At 43.4% G+C, this 27,354-nt stretch overlaps 1 protein-coding gene across 3 annotated transcripts in view; it reads right to left on the bottom strand.

Annotated features, from left to right (window-relative positions):
• Window positions 1-324: 324 nt before the first annotated feature.
• Window positions 325-27,354, bottom strand: part of THSD4 (thrombospondin type 1 domain containing 4) — a 564,345-nt gene continuing 537,315 nt past the window's right edge. For all 3 annotated transcript variants that reach the window (XM_059180552.1, XM_059180551.1, XM_059180553.1), the window contains 6 exons: window positions 26,994-27,198; window positions 26,251-26,424; window positions 17,716-17,889; window positions 11,016-11,195; window positions 6,799-6,943; window positions 325-1,749 (listed from right to left, as the gene is read on the bottom strand). In XM_059180552.1, the coding sequence (XP_059036535.1) occupies window positions 1,607-1,749; window positions 6,799-6,943; window positions 11,016-11,195; window positions 17,716-17,889; window positions 26,251-26,424; window positions 26,994-27,198 (1,021 nt within the window). In that variant the 3' untranslated portion in view covers window positions 325-1,606. The remainder of the gene's footprint in view (window positions 1,750-6,798; window positions 6,944-11,015; window positions 11,196-17,715; window positions 17,890-26,250; window positions 26,425-26,993; window positions 27,199-27,354) is intronic.

The raw sequence follows: 27,354 nt of genomic DNA, 5'->3' as shown, positions 1-27,354 counted from the left end.
AAGAGTCAACTGTATGTGTGTGTATGTATACATACACACACACACACACACACACACACACACACCCCTACTCTTTCCTTTTAATTGGCTTTTCAGATCGTTTGCCTTTCAATGTGCACTTTATCCCCCTTGTGCCCCGAGGCCCCCGGAATGCAGTTAGGTGAAGGGCACTGGGGAAGACCCAGCCACTGTGGCTGTCACTGGAGGAGCCCATTTCCCCCAACCTCCCCACCAGCTAGTGGCATGAATGCAGATCTTAGGGCTGAGTCTGGGACTGTGGGATATGGGTCACGAGTCATAGTGGCGGGGGGAGGGGGGTGGGGGCGGGGAGAGGGGGGTGGGGGCGGTGGGAGGAATGAGAAATCACAAACAGAAATCCATAAAGCAACTTGGAAAAACCAAAGGGAAACTCTTTCTAATATAAACACAGGTTTTATACTGAGACAGGTCGGTTAGACGTTCCACTGTGTGGCACACAGCCCAGGGAAGGGGGCTGTGGGCCTGAGAGAGCCCAGAGCACGGAGACCGGACAGGTTCTGTGGCCAGAGGGCCCCTTGCGTGCAGTTCCCTAGGGGGCACATATCATTGGGGAATGAACAGAATCAGACTTGCTACCCCAAAGGCTTTCTTGTGTCAAGGAAAATTCCTTTAAGGAAGGGGTTTAACAAAACCTGCACAGAGTCCTGTAACCAGTATCTGTGACCTTGTCCAGGAAGACATAAACAGAAAGAAATATGGTAAAACAACGGAGTCCTACGGGGACCCTCTTGACCGCTGGCCAGAGAAAAGAATTCTAGAGCTGGGCTCTGATTGCTGAATGGGAAATTTCTTAGTCACTTGGTCTGAAATGAAGACCTAAGGCTTCTGGGCGGGTGAGTTGTGTGGTCAGACTCAACCCTGCCACCCAACAGGTCAATATACTGGGCAGGTCAATTCCTTAAATCAGGTCTCCGTTTCCTTGTCAGTAAAGTGGGGATAGTGATTCAGTCCCTGGCTCCCATTCTGGGGCTTTGTGAGCCGCTAACGATCTATTATCTGTGAATACACCTGCGAAATAAGAAAGCACTATTTGACAGGAGATAATTTGTGTCACAAGGCAGGAAAAAGCTTAATGTCTTCGAGCATGAAAATAGGCACCATGGGGTTGAGGTAACAGTGGGAAGCAGGTGTCTCAGCGAGGCTCCGCAGGGCTCCGCAGGGCTCCGGGGTGGGACCCACCTCTTGGACTCTCCAAGGGACCCCGATGTTGAAAAGGCCAGAAGCACCACGGACGAGGCAGTGCGCCATTAGGGTCCACCTGCTAACTTAGAAAGTGCTGGAAGGGGAGTTGACGGAGAGCACAGCACCCCCACCGCTTAGGTTTCAGAGAGCACAGTACCTCGTGCCAGGGTTCCCACGCAGGGATCCTCGGTTTAAGGCGATGCTAAAGGACAACCGTGGCTTGGCCCCAGGGCACCACATGGATGCGCTCTGCAGCAGGTGGAGTGAAGACTACGCCCGCTGGCAGCAGGGCGGGGTAGGGGAGGGTGGTACCGGGAGCCCCTGGCCCCAGGGCTCCCCGCGCCTCCCTGACCCGCTCCCCTGCTGCCGCGTGGGGACGGGGCTGTTATCTGCTCCCCAGGAAGCCCGCCTGCCTGTTGGCCACGCGGGTGCAGGAGGCACAACAGGCGGTCTTGTAGTAGTTGTAGACGCAGAGTCGCGCCTGGACCACCACGTTGCAGTTGTAGTACCTGTCCTTGCAGTTTTCATCTGCAGCAACAGAGAACAGAAAAGACCCTCTGAGCACAGCGCCAGCAGGGAACCATGGGCGGAGAAGGCGCGCGGGGATGCGGTTTCCCTACTGGTCCTGCTTTATTACCTAAGGGAGGTGGAGGCTGGGCCAAGAGCTGCCCTTCTTCTTGTCTTTTAAACATGGTGACAGGATGAGGTATAGAGAATATAATTCAGTGCACTGTGGTCTCGCTGCTCACCCGCATAGACGCAATTTCCAGAGTTCACTCGGTGACCCCCCCTCTTTCTCCTCCCTCGCAAGGTAATCAAGCCCCACATGGGGTGTTTATTATCCCCAACCCTGTCTTTATACCTGAACTGTAAACGCTGGTATCCTAATCACTAGGTGGCATTTCAACTTAAGAAAAAAAAAAAATGTTGTTTTTTTTTTATGCAGATTATATATATTCCTTGGCAACGCTGACTTGGCGTGATTCTTTCAGTTTACGGACTGCTCTAGGGGGAGTTCATTTTCATTACTGAATGGTACCCATCTACATTCCACAACTTAAGGATCCATTTCGCACCCACACGACAGTTTAGCTGTTTTCAGTTTTTTACTATTGCCAACGTTGCCCCTTTGCACAGCCATTACACATGCCCTCTCTGGGTCTTGCTTGGGTATAAGGTATGTAGACAACCCTACTGGCTCTCACTGGATTGCTCTCTGAAGGGGGTTGGTGCAACTATTTATATTTTTGTCAGTGGTACAGAATGCTTTTGCTTTTCTTTTGCTTATGCTGCATGTTTTACTTTTTTGCACACATAATCTCATGTGTATTTGCCGCCTGAGTTTCCTTTTTGGCAAATTGCTTTTCCTATCCCTTGCTAATTTAGTTGACTTAAAACAAATGATTCTTGGAAATTCTTGACATGTAATGGTCCCGATCCCCAATACGTTAGATGTGTTGCAAATATCTTCTCCACACCTGTGGCTTTTCTTTGCTTCAGTGTTACTTGTTTAAAAGAGTTTATCTTTAATATAATAGATGTTATAATAATATTTTTCTTGGTGGTTTGGTACTTGCGTTTCTCATTTACGAAATCCTTCCCTACACTAATGTGCTTATTTCCCCATATTCTCTTCTAAGAGTTAAAAAGAATTTCTCTTCACATCACCAGGAATTGTGTGTGTGTGTGTGTGTGTGTGTGTTGATAAGTAGGAATTCAATCTAGTTTTTTCCTATACAGATAAACAATCATCTCATCACCACTCCCTGAATGTTCACGTTTCCTCCCCAGACTCATACTGTTAACTTTGACCATGTATCATACACCATACCATGCTCAGATTTATTTGTGGGCACTCTGTACTGTTCCATCAGTTTGTCTATCTTTGTGCAATATGTCCTGAAACATGAAGGATACATTTCCCAACATTTTTCGTTATCAAAATTACTTTGGCCATTATTGGGACTTTGCCCATGATCTTTTATGTAAACTTCAGACACAATCTGTCTGATTTTTCAATGGAAAGCCCTGTCTAGATTTTGATTAACATCGCTTGAATTTACAGACTAACTTGGAAAGTAACCGAATTTTACCTGCTTGCTTCTTGACATTACTGACAAATCCACTGAATACATTTATGTATCATAACATTCAGCTTCACCACATTCTTTTTAGGACGTCAGTTCTATCCTGTGTACAGTAACATAACTAACCATTTCCTTCTCCTGGTAGAAATGTAACTGCTTCCAATTTTTATGAGTTACAAGAAATTCTACTGTTCATTCATTGATTAATTCTACACAATTTACTGAGCCCTATTCTTCGTGTATATGTATATCTGTACAATTTTGAGAGGCTATCTTTAGTATATGTTTCTAGAAGTGGAGTTACTGACATACCAAATACTTTATATATTGAGCAATATTGCCAAAGCTCTCTAAAAAGATTACACTCAGTTACAAACAGGAACCTGACTTTTCCCCTCACAACTTTGCCAACAATGAATGTTATCCTGTTTTTTATAGAAAAGTTTTCTAGTCTTTTGGAAAAACACAAACTGCCCTTATTTTTAAAATTTGCCTTTTTATTTACTAGTGAGGCTGGTTACCAGCTCAGCCTCTTCCATAATGTTTGTTTCCACCCTTCATTCTTTATAACCCTGGACGACTTGTCTTTTTGATTCATAGCAAGACTGAGGAGAAGGTACAGAGGAACAGTGGTTCTTTTTGTTTTCTTTTTTCAACTAATTTGAGTGAGTTCTATGTATATCAGGGATTTAACTCAGCTTGAATGGCATTTATTTGATTCTAAGATACTATCAATTGTAAGATGATTTAGTAATGTCTCTTTGGAATTACATGAAAGATTATAAAAATGTATGTAGGTTAAAAACAAAACTGATAACAGTCTGATTTTCTTCTTTAGCATTATAATCAAATGTGCACCTGAGCCCCGGTCACTTTCTGAGTCCCTAGAGATTGTTGGAGGAGCAACTGTCTGGGATACACTTTGAGCTTTTAACTCCCACTCGCAGCCTAGACATTTTTAGTACCTTTGGCTCTGATGGTATAAACCTAAAGCATACCAAACAATACCAAGGTTTTGCTTACATTTTCTATTTTGTTAATCCCATTGTTTCCCTTTTTTCCTTAATTGACTTTTCTGTATTTGGAAGCTAAGTAGTTTCTTTCCTTCTCCTAGAGAAGACACCATAGACAAACGGAGAAGACAGAAGCAGACTCATAAACAATTTCTCTTACGTCATATTAGTTAGAAAACTGTTTGCCAGCCGAGTGACGGCTCTCCAGAACAGAGGAGCTGGTTATACTAATCACTCCTAGCTCTGCAAATTGTACAATCAATTCTAAGGTTCTGGTAATTTTGACTGTCTTTAATTATCTTGCCCTGGCCAGAGGCGAAGAGACGACTTTATATATGTTTCTTTCCAGTGTTGCATTACAGTATACCCTTCTAAAAACTATGTACATAACAACTGGGATCCACATTTAAATCAAGTTCTAATTATTGGTGCCAATGTAAATAAGTCAATGGAGGGGACATCTAGATGGAACACGTCTGTGTGCATGAATTGTAACTTCTCTCACTATTTCCTCCTCCTGGCTCCCGGCTGGATGTTTTCTTCTTATATTGATTGTATCACATTCCAATAATGTATGTTTCACATTTTTCTCACAATTATTGCTCATTTTCCCTCTCTTTTGCTTTCTTCTTTTCTTCCAACTTGGACTATGATGTGTCTGATGGTTAATTTTATGTATCAACTTTACCCGGGATGGAGAGCCCAGATGATACATGATTTCCAGGTGTGTCTGGGAGGGTGTTTCTGGATGGGGTCAGCATTTGAACTGATGGGCCCAGTAAACCAGGTGGCCCTCCCCAGGGGAGATGGGCCTCCCTCACTCAGGGCCTAAATAGAACATCAAACAGAGGAAGGAGGAATTTGCCCCTTTCTGCCTCAGGCTTGAGCTGTACATTTCCTGTCATCTTCTCCTGCCCCTGGGGCTGAAATTTACACCATCAGCCCCTCTGGTTCTCAGGCCTTGGAGACTCAGATTGAATTACACCAGCAGGTTTCCTGAGTCGCTAACTCGGCGACTGGTAGGTTGTAGGACTTCTCTGCTTCTATGTTCGTGTGAACCAAGTTGTCATAACCTATCATTACCTGTCATTACCTATCTATATAATAAATTATGACAAATTAGTCATTATCTATCTATCTATCATCTACCTACTCAAGTATCCATCCACCCATCCATTCTAGAGAACCTTGACTAATCCACTGTACTTACCAGGACGAAAGTTTTTTAATTTATTATGTTATGTTTTTACATTCAGCAATAAGGCCTTTGAGTTTTGTGTCTAGCTTACGAAGCCTTAACTAACCCCAAGATATATATTTTTCTGGTATTTTTACAGTGTGTTTTCTATGTAAGGGTCTTTAATCCTTTAGGCATTTATGTTTATATATGGCATAAAGCAAGATTTAAAGTGTTTTGCTTTGTTTTTTTCAAATAGATCTTTGAATCTATTCAAAGAGGGAAGTCTCTCCTCTCCCCAATTCCCTACCATTAGGCTTTTATTAGGCACCTGGGTGGCTCAGTTGGTTAAGCCTCTGCCTTTGGCTCAGGTCATGCATGATTCCAGGGTCCTGGGATCAATCCCCACCCACATCAGGTTCTCTGGTCAGCAAGGACTTTGCTTCTCCCTCTATGTCTGCCCCTCCCCACTGCTCATGTATGTGCATTCTCTTACTCAAATAAATAAAATTTTTTAAATTAGGCCTTTATCATACTTTACTTCCCTTGTATATCAGAATTATGTATTGTAACACTCCTACCCCGTCTCTTCCCGACTCAGTATATACTTTTAATTTCTGTATTTTATAATGTGTTCAATATATGTAAGGCAATATATTTAAGCATTTTGTATGTTGAGCCTCATGAGCCTTCTTTTATCCTCTTTATAGAATTTTTTTTTTAAAGATTTTATTCTTTAAGTAATCTCTACACCCAACATAGGGATTGAACTCATGACCCCAAGATCAAGAGCTGCATGGTTCACGGACTGAGCCAGCCAGGTGCCCCCTCTTTACAGTACTGAGTGTTCCCATCCATGAATAGTTAGTCTCTCTGTCCATTCACATTTCTTAGTATGTTCTATACCAAGTTTTTCTTATTTTAAATTATTATTTAACATTTTTCTTCTAAGTAGGTTTAGACTTTTCTTACTAATTTTCTTCCTTCCACTGTTCTGCACCTACAATTCCAAGTTGAAATCTCACTACTTCAGCCTTAAAGATAATGGAACCCAATCTCTGAAATCATTACCATTGTTATCAATTTGAGCTTAAGTTTGGAGGGTGGCTTGGATCATCACCCAGAACAGTCATCTTAAACTATGAAACTTACCACACTGAGAGTATTTTGACCCCTGGAACCCCGTGACTGTGCACAAGGTCACGGGGAGACCCAGATGGGCTTGGCATTTTGATACCAGGGAACCCGCTGGGGTTTAAGAAGGATGTACCTTCTCTCTGAGATAGGAATCCCTACTTACCAACTTCAGGGACACAGTCCTGAGGGTTACAGGATTCTTTCTCTTCTGGTTTCAACTGCGGGTCACAGAGATTGCTTATGGTCATGTCATAAGACAGGCAGCGTACTTCGCGGACCCGGAAGCCACCCTGGCAGCTCTTGGAGCACTGCATGGTGACAAAAGGGGGGAGGTGGGTTTTTGGCCGTCCGTTCGCTCAGCACACTGGAGCGGCAGATACTGGGAAATTTCAAATATCTTCACAAGCAGACTAAATACGAAAACAAACTCTCATGCATCAACCAGCGTCAACAACCATTAAGTCAGGGCCAATTGTGTCCCATCTCTACCCCGCCTGAATCCACTCCACTCCACTCCTGTTTTGAGGCAAATCTAGACAACACATCACTTCTATCACATTTCAGTTTGTCACTCTAAAAGACAAAACTCTTTTCAAAAGTTAACACAACAGTTATCATTACACCTGGAAATTAACAATAGGTTTTCAAAATTATCTTCAAAATTACATTATCTTCAAAATTATCTTTGGATCATCTTTTAATCATATCAAAAATTATCTTTTGATATCTTAAAAAAAATCAAGTTATCTTCAAAAATACATTCAGAGTTCCCATTTCCACATCTCCTGTGAATCTCAAGTTTTTAATACTTTTTTTGGTTTGCTTTGTTTTGTAAATCAGGATCCACATCAGGCCCCCACACTGCAGTTGGTAAACAGACCTTTTAGGACTCTTTCGAATCCACAAGTTCACCCCCTTGACCTCCCCCCACTGCGCATTGTACTTTATTGTCAGGAGGAACGGAGTCACCTGTCCTGTAGTTGCCCATAGTCGGGATTTTGCTGACGGCATCTGCGTTGCACAGTTTAACATCATTCTCTGTTCCCTGCATTTCCTGTAAATTGGAAGTCGGGTGTAGAAGAGGCCCTCACAGGTGCAGGTTTGGTTTTTTCTGCTTCATTGGATGCATGTGGTTATCTCTGTTTTGGGGCTGTCTGCAGCCACCTATGTGTCATGTCTAGATCCATTATTTCACTTGTAGCCAAAGAATAGTGGCAAAACTCGATCATTGCTGCTGCTTTTATTAGCTAGGAAACGAATATCCTCCCTGCCCCTATCCCTACCTAGATTTGCTCTTGGGTACACCCAGTGGTGCAGTTATTTAGGAACGACAGGGTAAATGCTTGATTACTTTCCCTTATTTCCCAGGCTTCAGAACAATGAGAGAGTTTCCCTAATGGAGGATCCTCTAATTGATTTTATTATTATTATACACCTATTATAAATGGATGGGTTTAAACACATAGGATGTATTTCATTCAATCTATGGCAATTACTATCTTTACTGATGTTCACTGATGTCTCCTCAGTGGCTAGTCTGAGACCCTAATACTTGGTTCTTGAGTCCTTTGGGCAAGAGCTAAATTGTCTGTGAGAATTTCCTTGCTGCCTGGAGTAAAAAAGATACTCTAATCTAATTTGTATGTATTTGGTCCCAAACCTGGAATCAGCTCTTCTCTAAGAACTCTTGGTTGCTTTTAGGGAAGAATGGTATTTTGAAACCACACGTTGGCTGATAGACATGCCCTTCGCTACTGGGTTGGCCATTGTTTCTAGGCTCTTTCAATGGGTAAATGGGTAAAACTGGGAAATCTTTTTTTTTTTTTTTTTTTTTTTTTTTTTAAGGATAATTTGTGAGTTCATACTGATGTTTCTAATTCAAATTCAGAAAAACAGGATTTTCACTTAAACCTCTTCTATCTCACCTGGTCGCATTCTCCTAATTTGAGAATCCTGTTTCTCATGGATACTGGGGAAAATGGAAAGACACTACCATATTATCATATCAACTATTATATATATTATCATAAAGTAAATTACTTGTTTACTTTATCACACACTATCCACCCAACTATCTCCAATTATAATTACAACACTCCCACTAGAAATATGATCCCTGCAAACAGTGTCAACATTTTCTGACAATTCTCTTGGTCCGTAGGGATGGACAGTCAAATTACTGTTTTTTTGTTTTGCTTTTGTTTGTTTGTTTTTCAGTAGGCTCCACTACTGGAACCCAATCAGTAGCCTGGGTGCAGAGCCCAACCAGGGCTTTGAACTCATGACCCTGAGATCAAGACCTGAGCTGAGATCAAGATTTGGATGCCTAACAGACTGAGCCACCCACGTGCCCCAAAGTAATGCATTTTAAAGCCACCTGGCAATCGTGCCCATGTTGTCAACTGGGTATGTGGTTAGGTTAATTTGTTTCATTATATTTTCCAATTTTTAGGGGTTGCTTCTCTCAAATTTAATTTTGTTTTAGAATTATCTAAATATAATTTTACTTGGCTTGAAACTCAAATTTGTAAAACGAGGCATATTCAAAGAGATCTCACTTCCATCACTGTCTTTGCTGTTGTCATAATCATTTATTTCATATTTTCTTTAGTGTATTTGTTTTCAATTTACATACAGAAAAAGTCACTTTTTGTGATGGCGCACAGTTCTTTTCCAACAAGTTCACTGAATTGTGTATTTCCTGCTGCAAATAAGATCCAAGAGTTTCGTCAAACATGCAGACACTCTTGTGGCGCCCCTTTGTAGCGAGACGCATCCCACCCCACCCTCTGGCCATCACCGATGTGGTATCTGCCCATCGGGTGGCCTCTTTTTCAGAATATATGAATGGGATCATACCATATATAACTTTGGGGTCTTTCTCTCACTTAGTAAAGTGCATATGAAGTTTGACCATGTCAGCTCATTTCCTCTTGTTGCTGAGTGCTCTCCTGTGGTTTGGGGTGTACCACAATTTGTTTACCCACCGACCTATGGAGGCATATCTGGGTTATTTCCAGCCAGGTGTTTTGGGAGTCCCTCTCTTCTGACTGGCCTGGTGAACTCTGGCCCTTTCTACCCCCTCCAAACCGAAAGGCAAAATAATATAGTGATCTGTTCTGCATTCTCAAAGGCTGTGGCCAACATCAAAATGATTGAATTCCATTTCCCGGAAGTCGACAAAACACCTTTCAAACTCAACACCTGCTTTGTTCCCATTTGCCTCTGAGGTGTGGTTTACCCGGTGCCCAAAGGCTGTTATCACTAGAGCAGACATACAGCTTTTATACATATATTTCATAAGCAAAATCCTCTTTATCCCCTTTGCATGATTCTGAGGAAGGCTTTGGCCTCTATTCTGGCCTCACCTATGGGCCCTGCTTGATGATCCTCAGGGACAAAAGGCAGAATGAACCTTCTGCCACCCCCTCTCGTGTCCTCGCATTTTATCACCAGCAGTGCCGCCTTAGGCAGTTTTCTATTTTAGGAATTTTTTGAAAAAAGATTTTTTTAATTCTTATTTGCATCCTTTCCCATTCTGTTCCTTAATTACCTACTTCCCTAATTTTGTTCCTTAATTAACTCTTTCTCTGTCTCCTCATTTACACATTACCCTCCCCTCTCACAGAAAAGATTTCAGGGGTCTTAAGAAATATTTAATGGTTTGTAAGATTTAAGGAAAAAGAGGTAAGATGAGTGGAGCAAAAAAGAAGGTAAAAATAGGAAAGAGAGGGAAAAGCCGGGGCACACTGGCATAAAAAATCCACTCTGTAAGGTCGGATCAACTCTCTCCTAGAGATGGGCCCCAATTTTGGTTCTGAGTTTCCAAGGGGCCAATTCAAAGAGAAAAACAGGATCAGTCACATAATCTATAATCCATAATGTCTACAGGATTAGGAAAAAAGTACACACACACACACACAGGTGTCCGAGGCCTGACAGAAATTCCTTCAGTGAGTTTTTCGAGACCGCCGCACGATGCAGTCTTCCCAAGAGCATCCTTGGATCCCTTCAGCCATTATCTGCTGCAGCAGCATTTCTCAAAATGCAGCCCAAGGACACCGGCATCCAAGGGACCTCAAGAGCTTGTTCAAAATGCAAATTCCTCAGCTAGAGTGGACCCAGAATCTGTCTTTTCAAACAAAAGCCCAGTTGATTCTTACGCACACTGAGGTTGAGATTCATGGCTTGATGGTCTCTACAGTTTAGAGATCAAGAGGGTCCTAGCCTCCCAACAAGCAGGCTACGTTCAGAGGTGCCCCGAAAGTGACAGTCTAGAGTGGGTCACTCTGGCACACAGTAGGTGCCCTGGCTATCTCTGGGAGGAAAGCAGACGAATGATGTACTAAGGCAAGATGTACTAAGAACACCATGACTTACCATGCTCCATTCTGTGTTAAACCATTTGGCCCCACAAGGCTTGAGGTGGCACGGTTGCTGGCTGGGGGGTTTCTCCAGGAAGGAACATTCATAGGGGTCCAGGACTTCAAAGATGTCCGCATTCTTCCTAACACAAATCACCTCCCTCTGTTGGGTCCCACTCCCACACTCGATGGAACACTGGAGAAACATCAGAAAAGGATGCATGTCACATGATGGAAAGGGGACAAGAACATCAAGGGAAGTTTATGAGGGCTTCCTATCATCAATTCAGTCAGGATGAGCCCAGGGACACCTGGAAAATGTTACTGGTTAAGATGTCACTGGTTAGGATGCCAGTTTCCCTGAGAGCTCTGTGTCAGGAATGGAGAGTGGGTGCCCTGAGTTATCACAGGGCCATGATGCTGGTCAGTGAGATCGTGGTGCCCTCTGTGGGAGACTGACATAATTTCTTTTAGACAACCTCTTCAGACGCCCCCTGTCCTGGCACACACAGAGGGACACATCAGCCTATCAGTCTGGTTCTTTTCCAGTAGATTCTGGAACTTCTCACTGTAAAACAATGAACTATCATTCTGGTTATCTGGAAATGAATTAATCTCTCAGAGCCCGCACACTTGTGGACGAGGGGCTATATTAAAATTCTTTGGGACACCCAGAGCTGGGAGGATCCCAGATTGGGGACAATTTCCCCTATGGTGAGCCCTCCCCTCCCAACAGGTGGCCGGCAGGATGCCTTTGACTGTGGAGTCCAAGCCTCTCCCTTCCCAGCTTGGTGGGAACCTTGGGAGTGTAGTCACACAAAGAGGGCTGTCAGACAATGACACGTGTTGGCATGTTTTGTTATTTTACAGGAACATGATGTGTATAACTTCTCACAAATTATTCCATTTAATATCGATTACTTTGTAAAATGTTTCCTGTTCATGTCTGGTTTACTCTTAATACTTCGTGATTACAACATTTTAAAGCTGTGATCCAGATATTTCTAGAAACCTTAAATAATCTACTATCTTTACAAAAGCCTCTAACAATTTCTTTAGTTGAAACCCTTAACATTAGCTTTGCTGTCCATAGACAGGAACACCGTCAAATCAAAATAGGGGAAAAAAACACACATATCTAAGAAGGAAAAGGTAAACCCCAAACCAATAGACTATGGTCTGTTAGTCACACAGGACTTAATAAGCTTCACCTGCAGCAATTTCCACTTGGTGCCCTTTTTTGGAAGGGGGAGTCTTCATAAGACATCTGGAGAACAAGTCTTCTTGGTTTGTTTTTCTTCTTTTCTTCCAAGTGAGTTAGTGATTGATTTGGGGGTGTATTTAGGTTTTGTCCTTTGCTTCCAAAAGCTGTGGACATGACAGCACTGAGGTAGGAGAGGGGTGACCGGCCACCAGGAAAAGGCCTGGCCTCCCCTGCAAGGGGGGTGAGAGTGTGTACTGAGGATCCAGGGGGCAGCAGGGGGAGAATGGGAGACGTGGAAACTAGTCCAGACATCATCATTAAATAGCTCTGCATCTTTGGCCAAGATACTGCACTTTCCTAGGTATCTACTATCTCACTTGTAAAGTGGGGGTTTGGAAACCTGACCTGAAAGACCCCTGACTGCTCTGGGGGTCTGTATCTGTACTGAGCGCTTGGCAGTATAGTAGACGACAAGCCTTGACCAAAACCTGAAGCTATTTTCTGCTATTTTGACAAACCCCTAAGAGATTAGGCAGTTAAGGGAGAATGAGCACATATCTCAGACTTCCACCCTAAATGCCCAGAAATGGCAGAATACGTGCGCTAGGAACACGTGAATGGATGTGTGGGTTGGGTGTGTGTGTGTGTATGTGCATGAAATAGCATTTGAAAATGGGAAAGGGCATTCATCCCTGGTGGACCAGAAATTATGGGGAATATTTGAATGGTGAACGGCAGATGGGATTAACTTGAAGAAGCACATCATAGTTCAAAATGCAGAGAGGAGGCTGCCCAGCAGAGAAGAAGCAGTTCTAGAGCTTCAGGGAAGAAGGAATACGAAGAGCAAGAGGGAGGCCTTAGAATGGTGAGAGAGTGATCAGCTGCTAAGGCACTGACCAGGAACAGCTGAGCTGGCCTGACTGGCAGGGGGACATGAAAGCATCTGCCCCTACTATCAAAGGGCAAAGAGAAGACATTTTCAGATGTTCAAGGGTTCAGAAACTTACCACTCGTGATCCTGTTACTGACTAGTGGTCTCTGATAAACTGAAAAAGAACCAGGAGCAGACACAACCAGGAAAGACACAAAGCAGAAGAGTTTGCAAGAGCTATTGTTAATAACAGATAAAGGGGCTTTGGGGGATGATGAAAATGTTCTGGAATTAGACAGTAGTGATGGTTGTTCAGTTTTATGAATATACTAAACACCACTGCACTGTAAACTTTAAAAAAGGTGAATTATATGATATGTGAATAATATTACAATAAAAAAACTTTGGAGGGGAGACAGCTATTTTAAAACCCAAATCAGTATTTTCTATAAAATTAATTAACATTAATATGGAGCTAGATTCAAATGATCTCAGCATCTTTTTGGAGATATTGTGGATTAAGAAAATGGAGATAAGTAAATGAAGACTTATGGCTTTTGGGGGAAAATGTGATTGCTGATATCCTGACACAGATAGAAACATGAAAGTTTAAAACTCTGTGCTAAAAATTTGAGTGTTATCACAAAATGAATAAAAATTGGATTTATAACTTCCAAAATGTTAAAAGGGAAAAATGGAATTAAGGAAACCTGATCTGTGCACATGTGCAGAAAGGAAAGAAGAAACAGACCAAGAAAGTTTCCTAAATAGAAACACAAATTAGGATGGCTGGGAAAAGTCCAAGCATGGAAGTGATTACAATAAATGTAAATGGTTAAAATTAAGAAACAGACTTTCAGATTGGGTAAAATTAAAGATAAAAACAGTCCTGCATGCAAAAGACATATCTTAAAAAATACATAAAAATTGACAAAGATATACCAGGTGAGAAATCAACAATGATAAATAACTGTCATATAAATTTATCAGATAAATATCTGATAAGTATCAAATACAACAAATATCAAATAAAATATAGTTCATAGAATTCATAGAAGAAAAGTGTAGAAGACAGAGATGGTATTTAACAGACATAATTATTTCCACTGAGCAGTGGTAGCAATTACATGTGTTTCTACATCTGAATAATTCCTGTAGTTGTATTCTGGTGGATCACTGATCCAAGATGAGAGTGGAAATGTTTGCTCAGATACCACTGAAAATAAATCCAGACCGACAGGCAGACAAGAGGGCTGCTCCCAATGGTCAAGACTGTGAAGGAGACCCCACAACAAAGGCAGTCTACAAGGTGAAAGTTGTAGGGAAAGTTGGCAAAGTTGGCAGGGAAGAAAAAAAAATCTGTGCATCGATTTAGGCACCAATCTAGACACTGATAGAATATCTTATGAGTAGGAGTTGGGCTACTTTCGTGCCAGGTAGAGAAAAGACTCCTTAAATTTGATAGGTCTCATTCTCTTGGGCTGGCTTTCTCTGCAAGCCTCAAGAAGGCCACTGCCAGCACCTGTGCTCACAACTTCCCAAGGAAGTCCCAGGGAAGGGCTCTTCTAGGTACGGTTTGGGTTCCATGTCCACCCTGGATAGTTCACTGTGACCAGGCTTGTGGGGTGTTCCAGATACCAACTACTATTCAAACCACATAGACGGAAGGAGAATTTATTTTCACTCTAGTTCCAGTACATAAGCATGCCCTTTTTCATTTTCTTTGGGGATAACATCAAATTCCCAGGGTAGGGAAGGGACAGCAGGCTCCAACATCCCTATAAATCCAAAACTAAAACCTTGTCACATTCAGTCATGTTGTGACCCTTTTGGCAACAAGGCAATAAATTCCATGTTTTGAGTGTGAGCAGAAACAAACACTGCCGTCCCCCAGATTCACATCACTCTCAATTCTCTGAGCAAGCCTGGGGTCAACAGGAGGCCCGCAAGCAAAAAGGAACCTGAATCTTGGTTCCTTCTCCTTTTCTGAGATTGGCAGACATTCAAGTTGATTGCACTGCTTATCTTCACCATGTGGAAGCTGTTACAATTTCCCAGAGGACTCTTCCCTTTGCCTTGTTTCTGGGGATATTTGGTATAATACAGTTTACTCTGAATTATCTTTGGGATTTGGGTCCTAGGTGTTTTGGTGCCCATAGTGATATGAAAACAGGTGGCAGACAAAACGATAAACATAGGGAACAGGGAACTAATGCGTATTAGTAGGTATTCTCATCCTCATAGTTGGATGGGAAAACAGGTTCCGAGAGGTCATGTTGCCTGCCCCAAGCCAGAAGAACTCCAGAGAAGTAGAGTGGGGACCTGCTCTCAGGTATGTCTGACTCATATCCACTCAGGAAGCACTGAGAGTACTTAAATTCTTTTTCTTTTTTAATTTTCAATATTTTACAGTTTGTATTATAAAAACATTCAGGGAAATTTGAGGAGAAAACATTTCCCCAGGTTGTTCACTTAAAAACCCATTCTTCAAGGGTCCTGAGATAAAGTTCATATTATTCTCATGTTCTGGTTTTCACTTCCAGTGGATTGTGTGTACTTCCTACCTCTCCCTAATTATCACTGTTGTTGTTACATCATATTTTAATGAGTTAGGATACATTGTAATATCCCTCAGTGCCCTGCTGTCATGAACACCTCGTTTAAAAAATCTTTTTTTTTCTTCTGTTAATTATTTCCTTAAGATGAATCCTCAGAAGTGGAGTGACTGGTTAAGGCAAATGAACATTTTTATGGCTCTTGACTTTTATTGCCAAATTGCTTTCCAAGGGGGTTGTATCAGCTTACAAGGACAGGGCATTCTATTTTTTTCAGGGCCTGTTTTTAGAGCTACTTAAAAGAAATCAAATTCTGTATGGAGCCAGAGGTCCTGATAATGTGTAAATCATGACCATCAGCCAGAAAGTCCTTGGAGAACAAGTCAGCCCTGAGAGCCAAATGCTAAGGGGCCCAAGAACTCAAAATACTAACAGCAATCAGAACAGGGCAGGAAGAGGGAACAATCTTTTCCACATTTTCTTAGGGGGGCTGTGTTCAATTTTGGAATGCTGAGGAAAAAAAATCAGTTGATCAATGACATTATTTTATTAAAGTTATTCTGTATGATCTGCTCTTTGTGGGGAAAAATTGCAATTTTTCCTCTATCTGCTTCTATTCCCCCCCCCTCCGTTTTATTGAGGTATAATCGCCAAGTAAAATTGTGATATATTTAAAATGTACAAATGATTCAATGTACATAGGCATTATGAAAGGATTCTCACAATCAACTTAATTTACACACCCATCACCTCATATAGTCGCCTCTTCTGTGCGTATGTGAGAATGCTTACGTCCTTCTCTCTTAGCAAATTTCACTGAGCCAGTATGATCAGTTGTATCACCGTGTTATATGTTAGATCCTTAGAACGTATTCATCTTATCACTGAACATCTGTACCCTTTTACCAACCTCTCCCCATGCAACCCCCTCCAGACCCTGGCAACCGCCATTCTGCATTTCCCTGAGTCTCATTTGTTTTTCAAATTCCACATTTAAGTTATACCATGCAGTATCGGTCTTTCACTGTTTGGCCCATTTAACTTAGCATAAGGTCCTTCAGGTCTATCAATGCTGTCATGAAGGGCAGGATTTCCTTCCTTTTTATGGTTGAATAATATTCCATTGTATATATAAATATAATATATAATATAATACAATATAACATATAATATACATAATGTGTATATGTATTTTATATATGTAGTACATATATACAACATACACACAATATACAATATACATATTTTATATAATATATAATATATTATATATTATCATATATAATTATAATATAAATAATATATTATATATGTGACATTTAATACAAAATTTTATATATCATATATTTGTACATTTTATAAAATATATATTAATATAAAATATATGAAATTATATAACCTATAAAATACATATAATACATATAATTATATGTATATTCCATTTTATATATAGACACAATATATATATATGTATATATATCTTCCTTAGGTTATCAACAGACACTTAGGCTATTTTCAGACCTTGGCTATTGTGAATAATGTTGCCATGAACATGGCAGTGCAGGCACCTCTTTGAGACAGTGGTTTTGTTTCCTTTGGATATATCCCCACAAGCAGGATTGCTGGATCATATCTATTTGGGCTTCTGACACTCAAATACAAACAAAACCAGCTTTGTTAGCGACAATAATGGCGGTGGCAGCTACAATTTATTGTGTGTTTGGGTCAGGCACTATGCTGCATTCTTCAGAGACATTACTTCATTTCTTCTAAAAACAACCTCACACAGTATGGTCATTAACAGCCTTTTACAGACAAAGAAACCATGCTGGATCATAAACTCCCTGAGGGTAGGGATATTTGTGTTGCTTGTTGACATATTCTAGGTGCTGAGATGAGCAAGAAACTCTGCTGAGAGAGGCTCCAGAGCATAAGCATAAGGGCCATGGGGAGCACCACTGGGATTCAAACCCAGGATGCCTGAGATACACTGAGTCCGGTTTCCTGACCCACCCACCCGCCCGCACCGCAGTGTGTATGCTCGCTGACCAGGGCCAGAAGAACCCAGCCAGCTCCCGTCACTCACCTGACTCCAGCTCCCTGCAAACCACTCCACCTTGCCCGTGCAGGGCCCATTGTCACAAGGGGTGGCCTCCGCAGGCCGGTTGTTCCCACAGCCCTCCAGGGGCAGGCTGCTGATGTGGTTCGTCATGCACACCACGGAGCGTGTCCGCACTCCAGCCCCACACTCCGCTGAGCACTGCAAGACAGGAGATGGGTGCATTAGAGGGGAGGCCCCCTGCAGGCTCTGGGACCCCTTTCTAATGACATGAAGGACTGAACATCTTGTTTCCCTGCTTACTATTTCCCCTAGGAGTCCCTGACCATTTTTCACGCACAGCCTATTCCATTATGGGACATCAGTATGGCAAACCTCCATCTTAGCTTTTCTAGGACAGTCTTCATTCCAAATATCCTGTCCCACTGTTGTGATGGATATGCTTACACTTGTCAGGCAACTTTTGCTTTTGAAAACAGATCCAGTGGCAGAAGAATGAAAGCATGAACACTTGGGCATAGGTCTACTTGCTGGTAGCTGAGTCTGGGCTGTTCTGGGGAAGCTGGGGAAGTGACGTCTGTCACCTCAACATTGCTGCCTAATAGTAAGGCAGGGGTCTCAGTCCCTGAAGGCCACAGCTGTGACAGTATTAGCAGACAGCTTCCTATAGAAAAAGAACTTGACCTGGGAACCAGACATGCCCATGTTAATATTCCTACTAGCTGGATGGCCTGGGGCAAGGGACCCAGCTCCTTCCACCTGTGGCATGCTCATCTGGACAGCTGGCATAGGAGCACATTCCTGGCAGGATTACAGGTAATGAATAATGTGGTCTGCATACAGCAGGTGCTCAGTAAATGGTATGGGGGCTTGAAATATATATCCCCACTCTAACGTAGAGAAACTGAGGCAAGGTCTTCACTTAAAGCCACGTAACCACCAGTGATTTCTCTCCTGCAAGCACACTCTGTCCTCATCTAAAGCCTACTAAACACATTCCTGAGTCATACCCCAAAGCTTTTCCATCTGTCTGAAAGAGCATTTTCCATCTATCTTGAAATGCTTTGGAATGCTGCCTTATTTTGCTTCTCTTCCTGTCTGTTCAGAACTTTCCGGATCTCTTATCTGAGTGCTCCCCAGATACCTCATGTTCACCATGTAGAACAATGCAGCACCGCCTCACCCCAACCCCATTACTACTCTTGTCCTTCCAATTTGTGCTTACATTTCTACCAGGATTCAAAAGTTGACCATTCTTTTGAGTTCTTGCTTCTGCCATCGAGCCAACCTTCCTGTCTCACAGATTCCAGTTTCACCACATTATTCCTGTCCTGTTTCTTTCTGCCCATGGTTCCCAACACCACTGATGTTCTTCTCCTGGACTATGGTCCCAGCCCGTTGCTCAGTCTCACCACCTTTTCTAATTTGCTGGGCTTCCAGGTGCTGGGAGTGCCATGTTGAAAACCCCTTTGATGCCGTCCCAGTCCAACATGGACCTCCCCACCTGGCCTTCAAGCTCTCCTATAAGACAACCTCAGTCAACCTTGGTCTTCTAGGCTAACTTCCCAATATTCTTTCCCATACAGCTCACACTGGACAGAGCTTGGGTCCTCCACTTCCTGATGGCATGAAGTGCTCATGGTGCCTTGTCCATGCTATTCTTTCTAACTGCCTAGAGCACTCTTTCTCTTCATGAGGACACATTGGAATCCACGAAGGCTCCGCTCAAAGGCCATCTCCTCTGTGAAAACTCCCTTGATTGCCGGATTCAAAAAAAGAGTATACTCTTTCCAGCCTCAGAATTCTCAAGGCATGGTTCATCCTCCTATCTTCCTGTGTGTTACATTTCTTTATGTCCTGCTTTACTTTTTCCTTTATAGAAGTAGGCTCAGTGAAGTCAGGGACTACTGAATCATCTTTACTTTCTTCTCAGGTCAACACCTTACCCATGGGCAAATCCATGAATATCAGTTAAATAAATGAACACCGACTTGGGTCCTTCCTTGCTCCTTTCTCTTCTGTTATCAGCATGTTCCACCTCTGAAAGTGGCCCTTTAGGGAACAACCAGAGCCCATTCTAAGGGTTTCTGATGGGTATTCCCTTAAAAACAGAGTCACTGTTTTTTGTTTTTATCAATATGACTATTTTTTTTAAATAAGCAAAAGCAATATAATTTAAATAAAATTTGAGAAAATAAAAAAATACAACCCTGGTTCCTTAACAAAGTTTCCATTTTCATTTTTTTGCATTGCTACCTAGTCTTGTAAAATCATAACCCAGAAGACCAGGCAAACATTTCCATGACTACTGCTGGGCTGGGCCTAACTCTTTAGGGAAAAATCTCTCTGGAACAAAGAGCCCGAAGGGGATTAGAACATGCCACCCCAAAATATGCTGCTTTGACTTATTTTGAACTGAAGGCAATTGAGAAACAACAGATCCAGGAAAGGCTCTCTGCCCTTCTGCTCCCTGTCTAAAAGCAGTACATAAATTTCCACCTGGTATCAGGAAGAAGAGAACATTTTTATAATTGCTGTTGGGGATCTGATGCCAAGATGAGTTTAAAGAAATAAACTTTATGAAAATAACCCTTCTCTTCCATTAGGTTCCCCCATATATTTCTCAGCCACTTTCCTACATTTCCTACATGTAGGAAAGCCCCTTTCCTTTGTCTAGTCATTTCTTCAGAATTTATCACTCTTTGTTAAAATGGTATAGAGGTGTTCAAGCCCAACTGCTTCTTTGGGATTTTCACTTCTTTCCTATGAGGTTCCCTGTGTCACACAGAAAAATTAACATCACATAAAATGTGTTGGCTTTTCTCCTGTTAATCTTGCTTTTGTCAGTTTAATTTGCAGGCTTCTACTGCAGATCTTAAGAGGACAGAGGAAATGTTTTTTTTTCTTCTCCCTCACAGGCTCACAAACCCTTTGCATGACTCTATCTGCATTGTTATTAGGAATGGGAGCCAAGGAGTCAGTCCTTTTTACAACAAAACAACAACAAAATCCTTTGTTACATTGATTGGAATGTTCTAAGCTAAAGGGTTTTTTGCTTCAGCCATATATGATGTGATCTCTTTCCTAGCTTTAAACACTCAAGATATTGAAATCCTGAAGAATACAAGGCAAATTAAGTTATCTTCTTGTTTCAAAACCTAAGAGTATTTCTTTCCCTGTAATTTCCATTCGGCTAACTTAATGTCTGCTTTCCAAACCAAGTAATGTTTTCACATCTGGGAAAATTTCCCCATATCCCCATGTGCTTCATATAAAAGAAGAATGTTAAGGACCAAGCCAAGTGCCCAATGAAAGAACACTAGGGGATGAGCCCTACCGAGGGACTTCTCTTTATTACATGACCGGCAGCGAAAAGCACAAGGCATTTCAACTTGGAAGTAGTTCCCCACACCGGCCCTGGCTTGGAAGCCTCCCAGCAGGAATGAAGGGGAACAATGGGCCCCTGCTGGGCAGCAGGGACCACCCTCTGAAGCCAGGCACTGAAACACACCCATTCACTGTCCCTGAAGGACATGCCTGAGAAAGGGACCAAATCCTCTTGGTAGCCAGAAAAGGACCTGACTCCTAGCTGAACTCCGGGGCTGACAAATCACAGAAACGCATGAAATTTCTAAGCAACAGTGTCTTGAGGATTGTCTTCTCGCTCCAGTGACAGCTGAATGCTAAATTTGGCCCAATCAGCCCTGGAGGGACCGACTACAAGGCTCTAATGGCTCTTCCTGAATTTCAGGTTCATGTATCATCTTCCATAATTAAGTAACAAAAAGCCCAACGTCTTATTTTCTTCTCTTGGAAAACATCCTTAGATATTAGGTGTTACAAAATTGAGGCTGGTGGACTTTCTGGGTTTTTTTTGTTTGTTTGTTTGGTTTTTTTTGTCTGTTGTGATTAAATATTGCCTGTGTGTTTAAACCTGTCATTGATTTACAGAACTAAAAAGTATCTGATGCCCGTGTCTGCTAAGGCCTGCCCTCAATTAAAGGTGGCTGCAAAGACGTGTTTATGATGAGTCATTGTGTCAGAAAACTACACAGCCCTGGAATTTTAAGAGAAGACCCAGGTTTGAGTTTACACGTTCAATTTAATCAAGTAGAGATTAATTAATTTGATCTTAAATTGGGCAAAAGGATGTATTCTGGATCCTTAAGTGTTTATGCACTTTAATCACATTTTCTTTAATCTCTCCCCCTTGAGCTCATTACATGGAGGGTGTATCTCACTCATGCATGGCATTACTAGGTGCTTAATACATGTTTATTGCCATTGCAAAAAAAATAGCAGAGGTCAGCTAAAGCTTAACAAGGTTGATTTTACACAAAGCCGCTACTCGAGTGTGAAAGACTGACACCAGCTGGTCATTCCCAGGACTACGTGGTGACTCCAAGGCCCACCCCAGAGCACCGGCCTCAACCAGATCATGGTTCAAGTAGGTTATCCCATAATGCTCATTCAGCAATGTTACCAACGAGGAAACTGAGGGTCAGTGCACCTTCCTGGAAACCACCCACGCCTCCTTCCCACTAATCTTCTCCAGGCATGAACATTCGGTAATAACATTGTGTTCTGGGGCCGATAAAGCAAAAAGTACCTACTTATTTACATCACAGCATTAAACTGACATGGCTTAAAACATCTTTCCAAAAAAGAGCAAAGAAGTTCTTTAAACAGAAGAGTAAAGGGCTCATCTTTTCTCTATTTAGAATTTTAAGACAAGGGTTAGATTCAGCAAGTACTTATGTTAAAATGTAAAGCAAATTTACATTAAAAGGAAATTTACAAGTATTTGTTGGAGAGGAAATAAAGAATAGGGGTTGATTCAGTTATAGTAGACAAACAATAGCTTAGTCTAATTAAAATTCATGCTCTAATGGTTTTTAATGCCACTAACATGTGTATAATTAATCATATGTGAAAAAGGAAGGCCACTAAATTATACCTATATAGCATTATGATTTGTATCTTTTAAATATGTATGAGTACAAAAAAAGCTATATATGTAAAGTATCTATGTAGAAAAAAGCTTGACAACATAGCTTAAAAATTTTAAATTATTATCTGCTAGTGAAGAGATTATAGGTATGCTTTTCTGATTTTTTTTTAAGATTTTGTTTATTTATTTGACAGATGGAGATCACAAGTAGGCAGAGAGACAGGCAGAGAGAGAGGAGGAAGCAGGCTTCCTGCTGAGCAGAGAGCCTGATGCAGGCAGGGCTCAATCCCAGGACCCTGGGATCATGACCTGAGCCGAAGGCAGAGGCTTTAACCCACTGAGCCACCCAGGTACCCTCTGATTATTTTTTTTAAGTAGCAGTATGTTTTACTTTATGACCAGAAAAAATGAACATTATTTGATCCATAACTACATTAGGTCTTTAACTGGAAATGCACATTATTTCAGTGAAAAATATATTTGAGAGAAAATGTTTGCAAATACCCCTTAAAAAAGTAGAAATGGCATTTTTACTATTTTGTTAAATAAAGATAAGTTATTAAGTGTGTAGTCATATAAGAACCATGATTAAATATTTTAGATGAAATATTTGAGATGCATTATAAACTCAGTTGTCTTGCATTGCCTGTCTTTGTATGTAGCTTTTTATTGATTATATTGTTTGTGTTATATAAATAATTTTCTTTATATTTTAGAATAATGATTAGTGAAGGTGAGGAAGCATTTACTGAGAAAATAATTTCCGCTCTTTTAACCTTTACATGAGCATTCTAAAACCTCCATTTCCTCTAGTGAATGTGAACCTTTAGAAAAATTTCCAAGCTTCGGTCTACTTAGACATACGAGTCATTGAATATTCATGGAAGAAATTATTACCTTAAGCTCTGCATGTTCTTTATGAGAGTTCATATACTATATTAAGGATTAAAAGGGTTTAAGAGCTCTAGACTTCAAATGATCTTGTTCCTTTTGTTTCATAATTTAAACTGGTATTATAAATTCTGTGTTTGTATCACAAACTTTTATATTATAGGACACAGACATTTTAGCTTAAGGCCTTACATATATCTGACAAAAATAATTTTTGTCCAAAATTATTTTACAAAAAGTCTTCCCAGTAGAAAAATGGAAGCCTGGCATCATTCTCTTTGTTTGTTTGTTTGCACACTAACTTCACGGTGTTTACTGTGAACCCAAATGCATTTGGGGATGGCTAGAAATCCAGAAACAAAAGAATTAGTTGAAGGACCTAAGAATTTTTAGGAGAAGAGGAGGAAGAGGTCCCGAAATATCTGTAGGGCTGCAGTGGAGGGGGGAGGGATGACATCCATGTTCTACACGACCAGAGTGGGAATTCGCAAGACACATTTTGGTCCCATGCCAGAGAAACCCTCTGGACACGGTGGGCAACGGCCTCAACCTGAGGATTTCTGGGAAGGAGCTGGACTGAGTCAGGGACGCTGCAGAGGGCTCCTCATGCTGGCAGGAGACTGACCACAGTGGCTTCTAGACAGCCTCCCAGGACTGCTTGCCTGCCAGGAGCTGAGGTGTGTTCTGCTGGGAGGCTTGGATGGGGGGAGAGGGGATGTGCAGACAGAATGGGGGTGGGCCCTGCTGGGCTCAGCCTCCCGTGCCCAAGTCTGAATCCGTGGACACATTTTGAGAGCACCTACCCTCCATTTGTTTCCTTTGAGTCGGTGCCTTTCCCAAGGGCTAATTTGCCTATTTCAGCCCATTCCTGGGACAGAGGCCCAATTCATGGCTTACTCTTAGAGTTCAGTGTTTACATATGGGCTCTCTATCTGGAGGCCCTCTGGGGACCAAGGGGCCGTGGCCGGAAGCCACAAGGTGTCCGGAATCCACAGCAGATCCATCACTCGTTAAAAATCTCCAGGATGATCTCTGCATGTGGGGTGGAGGCTGCGTTGGCAGGGCTGTTCCTCCACCACTCCCCCCGCTGAGGTGGAGTGCTACTGTGATCACGATGATGAAATTCAGGGGTGTCTTAGCGCTGGATGGGGTAGAAACCCCTATGAGCATTGGCCGGGTGATGCTCAGAATGCTGGACAACCGCACCATGGTGGGCGCTCACCAGTGGGAGGGATGCTGGCCCAGGAATCCACCCACGGGGCGGGCTGGCGACGCAGGAAGCTTTCCCCCTCTGAACTTGAGATAGCGCCCTGTCCTTCCCGTGATGCTGCGGGGAGAGGAGGCTCCTGAGCTCAGTGTTTCCTGACACTCTAGGAACTAGCCTGGTCCCCTCTTACCCTTGGCTCAGCGGCCTCCGCAGCCCCTGGGAGTCTGTCAGGAAGGCAGATTCCCGGGCCCACCTCCCAGTGGGGGCTCAGACTCAGCCCCCCCGCGGGGGTTCCCAGGTGACCTGTAGGCACACTCCAGTTTGGGAGCACGGTGAGGTATTCCGGTGAGGGAAAGGGGCCCACCTGGCCCAGCTGAGAGGGAGGCACTAAGGACAGAGACAGCCAGTCCTGTTTCCATCCCAGTTCAACCCGCAAGGGCTCTAGCGAATCCAGAAACCCATACTCCCTTGGTGTGGGGGCCAGTCTGCTGCCCTGGCAGGAATCCCGGGACGGCCTCTCCCCTGCCAGTCCATCAGTCAGCTTCCGTAAGAAAAGGAAGGTGGAGCTCCTCATCTTCTTCCCCCTCTCTCTTCCCCACCCCAAGGTATGCTCTGTAATCCTGCTTAGTACTTTTCCCTAAACCTTTGTTTTATTGTGGTAAAATACATGCAACATAAAATTTACCATTGTAATCATTTTAAGTGTATACTTCAGGGAAATTGATTACATCTACACTGTTGTGTAAGAGTCACCATGACCCAACTCCAGAATCCCTATAAATCCTATTTTTGTCATTTTTCTTTTTCTTTCTTTCTTTCTTTCTTTTTTTTTTTTAAAGCAAGCGTGCACATGCACACATGTGAGTGATGAAGAGGGGGCAGGCAGAGGAGGAGGGAGAGAGAGAGAATCTCAAGTAGGCTCCATGCCCAAGGGAGCATCACATGGGGCTGATCTCACCACCCTGAGATGGAGACCTGGGCCGAAATCAAGAGTCGGACTCTTAACAGACTGAGCTACCTAGGCGTGCCTAGTTTTGTCTTTGACAGATGAACTCTATCTCTGGCCGCTTTCCCTTGCACACAGTTAACTGTACATGCCTCGGACTTCATCTTTGACACATGCCCACCCAGACCCCATAGGACGCCAGGTTACTGGGGAAGGGGGCCAGTCTGTGAACTGTGCTGAGTTCGTAAGAAGGAGGGAAGGGCCTGCCATTGGCCGAGGGCCTTTTATATGCCAGGAGCTCACACAACATACGAGGCGTGGGAATACCTGTTCGCCTTACTCAGGATTTCACTAACGTTCACGTGCAGCGCGAAGGAGAACTAATTCTTTCAGGCCCCTCGGTCTTTGTGTAAGGAGAGAAAGCCTTTTCCCCCCAAGCCTTGGGATGCTCAGCCAGGGACTCCTCTTCATGGGGCTGGGGCGCCCGGGACGTGCAGGCCCCGCCCATGGGTGCCGTAGCCCTGGGTCGCGGCCGTAGGAAGCGCGCTCTGCCCACCCGCAGCTCACCCGTTCACTCCACTCGGTGAGGAACCAGCTCTTGGCACAGGGCCCCATGTCGCAGTTCTCAATGTCGTTGGGCCGGAGCTTCATGTTGCATTCCTCGTCGTCTACCACGTCTCCGATGTTGCTCACGCACTTCACATCTCGGGTCCTCTGCCCCACTCCGCAGGGCACCGAGCACTACAACAGCAGGAATACATCAGTGGGATGTGCAGCTTGACCTCCGGGGGCCTCCCCAGCCCTGGTGCCCTCACCCTTGTCATCCGCCACCTAAGCAGATGATGACCGCGGAGAGACTCCCTGGGTGGCCCCAAGTCCCCTGCAATGCAGGGCCCCTGGGGAGCCTCCCAGCCCTAAAAACCACACCACCACTTCTCTGAGACCACCTTGGCTGTCCCACCTACTCTGTGGCTCTGGACCTCCGTGCTGTCACCTGTGAAACCCGAGTATGAGACTGGAAGGAGCAGACGTTTCATGACACGGAAGACAGGTGACCCCCATATGCATGTGACTCCCACGGGCTGCGGAAGATTGGGGCACACTAGCCTTAACCCTAGTGTGCTGTTGGTTGCATCCTATGGTTCTGTAGACAGTCCTTCCAGAACTCCCCAGGAGGGGTTCCCTCTAGGAGACCTCAGGGCTGTCCCTGAGTGGGGCCTTTGGTGGGGGGGGATGACAGCAGTGGGTGGGGGGGAATGGCCGGGAGTCTGGCAGTGGGAGCTCCAGACCAGGCTGCCCGCCGCGCCTACCGAGGTCCAGTCCGTCCGGATCTGCCACTCGCTGCAGATCTTGAGCTGGCAGGTGCTGGTGGTCTCGGGCTTCTCCAGGTGCTGGCAGCGGTACGGCTGCACCGTCAGGCTGCGGTTGGCGTATACCTGGCGGCACAGGACCTGGCGGTGTTGCATGCCCAGGCCACAGGTTTTGCTGCACTCGGACCACTCTCCGATGTCCCAGCTAGCTCAGGAATGAGAGAACGCAAGAAGGCTGGATCACCTTCAGCTGGGAAGAGGGCACAGCCCCAAGAGCCCGTACCACCCTGAGAGCCAAACCGCATAGAACCATTAGCACCATTAGGGGGGTGGCCCTCACCCCAGAGCACAACTTAAGTGT

This window comes from Mustela lutreola, chromosome 7 (assembly GCF_030435805.1).
Source record: "Mustela lutreola isolate mMusLut2 chromosome 7, mMusLut2.pri, whole genome shotgun sequence".
NCBI lineage: Eukaryota > Metazoa > Chordata > Mammalia > Carnivora > Mustelidae > Mustela > Mustela lutreola.
The sequence above is the reverse complement of the archived record's forward strand: the minus strand, read 5'-3'. Positions and strand labels throughout refer to the sequence as shown.